General features: G+C 37.4%; 1 protein-coding gene across 13 annotated transcripts in view; it reads right to left on the bottom strand.

Moving 5' to 3' along the window:
• Positions 1 to 7,280, bottom strand: part of PPIP5K2 (diphosphoinositol pentakisphosphate kinase 2) — a 120,909-nt gene that overhangs the window by 31,325 nt on the left and 82,304 nt on the right. For 8 of the 13 annotated variants that reach the window (XM_019517221.1, XM_019517220.1, XM_019517219.1 and 5 more), the window contains 5 exons: positions 6,874 to 6,981; positions 6,667 to 6,783; positions 5,633 to 5,806; positions 1,784 to 1,957; positions 449 to 518 (listed from right to left, as the gene is read on the bottom strand). In XM_019517221.1, the coding sequence (XP_019372766.1) occupies positions 449 to 518; positions 1,784 to 1,957; positions 5,633 to 5,806; positions 6,667 to 6,783; positions 6,874 to 6,981 (643 nt within the window). The remainder of the gene's footprint in view (positions 1 to 448; positions 519 to 1,783; positions 1,958 to 5,632; positions 5,807 to 6,666; positions 6,784 to 6,873; positions 6,982 to 7,280) is intronic. The other 5 variants (XM_019517226.1, XM_019517228.1, XM_019517231.1 and 2 more) reach the window with 1 other exon arrangement.

Raw genomic sequence — 7,280 nt, 5'->3', positions numbered from 1 at the left:
GAGAGGTTTCCATCCAGGAGAATTACCTTTAATTTGTCTCTATTACCCATAGCAGGGAACACACATTGCATCTGGAGAGTTTTACCAGGTTCTATACTATGGGCACTTAACATCTCTACACAATTTTTTGGAATCAAGGTCATGAACTACAACAGTTACTTCAAAATAAAACCGAGAGGAGTACTAGGTCAGAGTAAAGTGTCAATGTGAAGTCTCACCTGTTTTGTTCTTTTTTGATACAGTTTTCATAAAAGAAATTGTTACCAAAATATTACCAAACTCAGTGGGTTCAATGAGTTACCAGGCATCATTACATTAAAAATACAACTATTTGCTTCTGTATTTATGAAAATAAGCTTTTAAAATTCCAAGATCGCATAGCTGCATGCTAAACTACAGATGCTGGAAAGTATGTATACGAGACAAAATTTCAATTGTATGCACATACCTAGACCACTTTGTTTTTGTTCCAGAATAGTTCTTGGTGTTCTTAAGCTACTACTGGTTTCTGATAGGACCTGGATATAGAAAATAGAAAAATAAGGAAAAAGAGAATAGCAACATGTAGTGTCCATTAAACTTGATACATCAGCCTGTTCCAGACAGACAAGTGTTAATAAGCCATATGATATATGTTAGTAGAAATACATAAAAAGTATGAAAAATCATGCGATATCCCTTTCTGAAGGGAGTCCATTTCACATATGAGATCCTTGCAATGAGGGGGTGCAAAGCAGGCATTCAGAATGAAAAAGGACAGACCATGACAAAGATGAGAACATACACAGTTGAGACAGACTTATTTTATTTTACCAAATGCACTCTCCTAAACTGCGCCTGTATTGGAAAAGGAAGGGGAGGGAAGGAAAGACAGGCTATTGAGGACACCATACAGTCACTGATCCATGCACGGGCTCTATCATTGTAACCTTCAGAAGTTCACAGCTTTTACTGACGTATATATACTTTCTCCTATGCACAAGTTGCTTAAATTTCCAAAACCAAATGGAAATTGCTGAAACTCTTAGAAAAGAAAGGGGCATGATTAACAGAACACCATCCATTATCCTATACGCAAACAATATTTTGAATTATTAAGCAAACTTTAGACCTTCATTGATATTTGAACTAATAATAATTTTATATGAATCATTTGTCCTATTTTTCCCAATATTGGGGAGATGGGGGAATAAGACTTCAAAATATTGCAAAATTTAATGGATGAAGTACTGTTTTTATTTTTTTTAAATTAGCTACCTCCAGATACAGGAGTGAAGGCAAGAAAAATTAGTGCTAGAGTTTGTTTCCTGCACAGTTAATACCAGGCCACTGAAAATATGATATATGCCAAACAAATTTTGAACAGTAATATCAAACCCCAAATAAATTATTTTAATGGCATTGTTTGTCATTACTGAAAAGTGTTTTAAATTTACCTACCACCAAATTAAGCAATGCTGTTTTTAAAGTCTTAAAGGACAACTAAGCCAAAGCAAAAGTCTGTTTCATTCAGCAGTAAGCTATGCCTTTTCTACAGCGTTAATATTTATAATCTCTATGAAAAGAAACAAATTCATTCTGGAAATATCTAACATTCAGTGAAAAAAAAAACCATGCACTTGCTTTTTCCCCCCCCCAGACATTCTTGGAAGTAACTAGCATTTTAAAAGGTGGAAGAATTTACTTTGAATGTAATCCATGATAAAGGGATTAGATGTCCTTAAAGACAGTTGGTTGTTGCTTGGAATGCATAATAATGTTTAATGAAGTAAAGTTTAAAAACCTGTTGCCATGAGCCAAAAATACTGGATGTGAAAGCCAATGATTTAGGGGAGACAGGGGAAGAAGTGATTTGTTCCCCTGATCTGCGTCTTCGACGCCCAGTACCCACACCACTGGTGTAATGCAGCCAGGTACCAATACCCTCTGGGCTAGACACACTCAGGGGGCTCTCTTCCTGGAAGTGAGAAAGGGGGCAAAAAACAGCAAAGCATGCAAAGTTAGATTCAACAGAGCCAAATGAACAGAAAAGAAAAAAAACAAACAAAAAAACCCCAAACAAAAATCCAGTTTTTTTGCACTCTTTTACATACAACTAAGACTATTAAACAGTAATTAGGAGCAACTAACATGACAAAGTCTTCTTAAGAACATAATTAACTATGGGTTCTAACCCATTCATTTTGCCAAATTTCTGGCAGACAAATTTCTTCAATGCAAAATAAATCTTTTCTTCTAGCTTTAAAATGTATTGGAAATGGAACAAATTTGTTGTTCTATATATACTGTTTAATAGTTTATCTAAGTATATTAAACTTTCCTATTTGTTATTTAATAGATATTTTCCCTTGCAATTAACATGTACTACGTTAATTTTGAAATTTCAAAAGATTGTGGAATTACACTGGAGAGTCAATCACGATAGTGGTTGCAGCAAAGATGTCTCAACCTTAAAACACTTAGGAACTTCAGATGTTGAAAAGGTAAGAAATTTTAAGGGACAATGTCAGGCTAAAAATGCTAAATTTCTCGACTTGTGTTGATATCACCAGAAAGTAATACCAGTGAATATTTGATTTTCGCCATTTAAATTTTGTTTTTCTCATTTTACTTTCAGAGCAAAGGAAGCTGATACTAGTCAGCTTAAATTTCTGGTCATCATGTGCTTGTAAACACAGCTAAAGTACGTGTTGAATACTGTTAGGGAAATATCATTCAGATTAAAAAGCTTCATTAAAGATCCAATGTTTACTGGAAGTTATATAGATTAAATACATATATATTTAGAGAGAGAGAGAGAGAGAGAGGCTAAGCCTAAACAATCTGGCAGTGTCCCCTTAAACGAATGAACCATAGCAGACAGTGAAGTCCAAGGTTGTGTAGTTTAAGATGACATCATATTATAGCTGTTTAGCCTTAAAAACCACCATTCTTAAATCTTCCAAAGACTGGTTTGCAGATTTCAGTGTGCTGTATAAATCTGTGCACAAACAGATACATAAAAGTGGAAAGATCTAAAATTTCATAAGTGATAGTTATTTACATTAATCTTTTTTCTATAGGATGTAAAAAATTAATGTTTTCTTAAAATCTGGACGCTGGAACAAATTCTAATTAACTCTGTTACCTGTGGAAACTCAAAGTTTAGTAATTCATATAAAAATACCTTTTGAAATCAACTTCTGAAAATTTACCAAAAAATGAAAATGGTTAAGTTAATTAAATATTACAAAACTGAATGTGAACTCCTTTCCAGGAAAAGAGCTTGCACCATCAGAATGAAAACAATTTTTAGAATTGTTGAGATTCAAGCAATTTTGAACATTAAGGTACACTTTGAAAAAAAGAAAATGCGAATTCTCTAAATATTCAAAACTACTGTCTACCCTTTATTTTATTTATCTTATGTACCATTAGAAAACAAAACCACACATATTATTCCCATGTATTCAGCCAGAGTTGCTTGTAATTACATATTTAATCTACATAAGCAACCCATTTCAGAGACAGATATAAAAAGGCACATTGCATAGCCTTAGAAGTTTACTGTTTTTAAAAAACTGAGAATGAGGGAGTAATAAGGGGTTGTGTCATTTATCACAGATGTTCAATAAGCACCGATAAAGCTTTACTGTTCAACCGTGTAAGTAGTATCAGCAGTGTATTGTTGGTTTACCCACCTCATAGTGATGTTGAAGTAATTAGATATAGATGTCATGGCCTAGGTCAGTGTTTCTCAATCCATGGGTTGCGACCCAAAAGTGGGTCACAAAAATATACAAAAGAGTTGCAAATAAATTTTAAAAATGGATTAACAAACTTTAAAAATGGATTCTCCTTTAAAAAAGAAAAATGTGGGAAACCATGGCTCTTCCCCTGCAGGCTGGAAGAGTTCCAGCCTGCCAGGGGCTGCTTGGGGCCCCCCTTCCCCACATACCCACCTCCTGCCCCACATACTAAGGGAGGGCTGGGGGCAGGGGATCAGAAGTGAGGGGCACTGGGCCAGGACTAGCCATCCATGTTTACAAATGGGTCCTAGTACAAAAAAAAAAAAAAAGGTTGAGAACCACTGGCCTAGGTAACTGAAGACAATAAGGGTCTTGCAGTATTTAATCTAAAGACTGAGAAACACACAGTCCCACCTCCCCTCAAAGCATGCTGCCCATTTGTTCTCTTACCTTCAACTGCTGTGCCGCTGGGAGTCACTTGCTTTACATGAAAACAAATGCAGCTGAAAATATTATTCTTAGACCCCTGGCATAAGTCCAATACTCTGAGGATCGGACATGGGAAAGCCTGGGTCTGAGCTGGGACCAGGGCTGTCTGGTGCTAAATCCCAACACTCACCTAGGTGTTGAGGGTTAGCATGGGGCAGCTGTGGAGTCCACAATAAAGCCAGCCCCTGCCCAATTGGTGGGAGTAGGCTGGGGCAGCTCAAGGGCCTGAACTTGGGTATATACCTACAGCTGGGGATGGAAAAGTTTCTCACCTCCCACATACTACTTTAGAGAGAGCTGCACATACTACTTTAGAGAGGTACCTGACATAAGCAGTGTGGGATGGAAAAGCTCTCACCCCTGGCTGCTAGCACCAGGTAGCTCTTTAAAACACACAAGTGCAGCTGGGGGAGGGAGATCCTTCTCCATTTCTCACTGCACAGGTTAGACACCTCTTTAAAACAGCACACTGTTTAAAGAGGCATTGGGCATGTGCACCAGGGGATGGGGGAGGTCCTTTACTTCCAGCTGCACCACTGCAGGGGGACCATGAGCCTGACACTGGGGAGCCTCTTCCTAATGTTGGGTTTTTGGCATTCAGGAATGTAAAAAAAAGCAGACAGACGTTCAGCTGGGACGCGGAGCTGCAATCCTTCTTTTTAAAGGTCCAGGACACTATAAGCTTGACATAAAGGAAGGGCTGCCGATACTAGGCTCATGGCACTCCAGACCTCCAAAAAGCAGGCATGCAGCTGGGAGCCCCAGCTGCACACCCCTTTTTTACATTCCCAGTCACCTGCAGAATGGGACCTGGAGAATAAGGAGTTCCTAGCTTCCATGTTTGTGGGGGCAGGAAGGGGAAGAGGGCAACAGGGAAGTGTAGTCAGGGAGCAAGAAGCTTCCTGATCCCCAACCAGAGGTGCCCCTCTGTGCAGGCAGCTGTGCAGTTAGAGTCTGAAGAACCTTGTCTACCAGGAGCTTTAGCAGCTGTCACCTCTTGCACTGCCCAGTACTCATCAAGAACTAAAAATCTCAATATTTGTTATAAATTTCAAACAACATCTGGTAAGGATGCATATGCAAGCAAATGTATGTTAGTCAGCTTGGAGGAGGCATAATTTAGAGTGAAAATGTATCTTCATTTTCAAATAATGAGGGTTAATCAGTAAGATTTGAAATGCTAAAGGAAAAAAAGTAATATACGGCAAGAGAGTCTCACACAGGTTTTGAAATTCTTTTCAGACAACCATTGCCATGCAGGATTTCTCACAAAATAAAAAACAACCCTTTGGGAGGAACAACACCATCCTATTTTCGTGTTATTAAAAAAGAATAACTGTTTTTCCTTTTGGTTATGAGTTAATGAGGAGTTAACTTCCATATGAAGAAACATGATCTAGGATACAAACACTTACTTCAACAGAACCAATCTTCCTGGATCTTGGAAGGGGCGACTTTCTGTGTATGTGAATTGGGTCTGAAACCATGGGTTTGAACATAACTACTGAACGATCCATTTCATCCCTCCTGGAAGCATGCACCTCTTCATCACTATCATTTCTATGTGAGTTTTTCTTGGGGCCTTCATTCTACAAGGAAAGATTACTTGTTCGTGTTAGCAACAGACTTTGTGACATTCAGACACAAAAATCCATTAAGTAAAATGAGTAACACAAAAAGCTTAAGTTATTTTATACACATAAGATGTTAGTTGTATGCATGTAGCTTAAAGCTTTTAAACTATAAAAGTAGTACTTAACAGTCTTTTACACACCTACAAAAAGCATCTACTACTTCAACTACTTGCAACTTATCACAATGTGCACAATGATACCTACACCTGCACCCTTATTTTTTACATCATACTGTCTTTGTGCAGGTTCCTTGCTGGATGCAAATGTGAAGTTTTGGCCCCTAATTGAAATCAATGGTAAAACTCCTGCCAAATTAAGTGGGGCAGATCTAAGCCCAGAGTCTTAAACTTTGTAATGCTTAATTATTTAATTATACAGGCATCCCGGTACAACTGAAAATATCACTGTTTTACTCAAATTATTTTTTGTCATTTTGTGCAGTTGTCAAAACATCAGAAAAAGCGTGATTACCTGCTGATGCCATTTTCCCCTATGCAATTTTATTTTTGTTGAAGATTCTTAAAGTCATACAAAAATCATAAAAAGCTGAGATCATATATGCTGTAAAAAACATACTTTTAGGATGAGCAGATATAAGGTTACCAAATACAGTATCTGTTTGCAATTGAAGGATCAGAATTATGACATGTTTGCAATTTAGTTTACAGATTATTTAATAGCCCTGGGCACACAAAAGGATTTTTAAAGTTTAATTTGCAAGTGAAGGTGCATTTTTCTTAGGTTTTTTAGAAATCAGCAAGTCCATGAACTTAAATATATTTATTATTTTAATATAATTTTAAGTTAAATATTACCTCTCTGGAGGCAGGTCTATATCCATAACCAGCTGGTAAGTTTTTATCCTCTTCACAGCCTTTAGCTCCTGGACTGAAGTGCAGCTCAACATGAAAACGTTCCTCTGAAGACAGTTCCTAGAGAAAGTGAACAGTACATGTACTCTTTAATATATAGCCTGAATTAACCATCTCTGCAGATGGTTTTTTTTCAGTTCACTTAATTACCTTGTTTGGATCCTCGTATAACATGATAACAATCTGAGTCATGTAATTAAGTTCATTGACAACATTGAGATAATCCATAGCTCGCTTCCACTGATCATCTTTTGATTCCTTAAAAGTAAATGAAACATTTTATAACATGTATTTTAAAAAAATTAAAAGATACAAGCACAGGGCCTTAGGACCCAATCCCAGCATACAGGGGCCAGCTAAGGCTGTGTGGGGCACAATATGGCCAGCAGCCTAGTTCCATGCCATTCACCTGTCCCATAGGTTCCAAAGTTTGAGCACCGCTCATCTACACAATCAATTAGTCTGACAAAATCTAAGTTGGGGGCCTGTTTTATTTGTTTGGGGTTTTTTAAACCACATTTCCACTTACCTCCCTAATAACCTCCCCTTCAAAATTT

The sequence above is a fragment of the Gavialis gangeticus genome, unplaced genomic scaffold (genome assembly GCF_001723915.1).
Source record: "Gavialis gangeticus isolate Ggan-Ray unplaced genomic scaffold, GavGan_comp1, whole genome shotgun sequence".
In the NCBI taxonomy this organism is placed as follows: domain Eukaryota; kingdom Metazoa; phylum Chordata; order Crocodylia; family Gavialidae; genus Gavialis; species Gavialis gangeticus.
The sequence above is the reverse complement of the archived record's forward strand: the minus strand, read 5'-3'. Positions and strand labels throughout refer to the sequence as shown.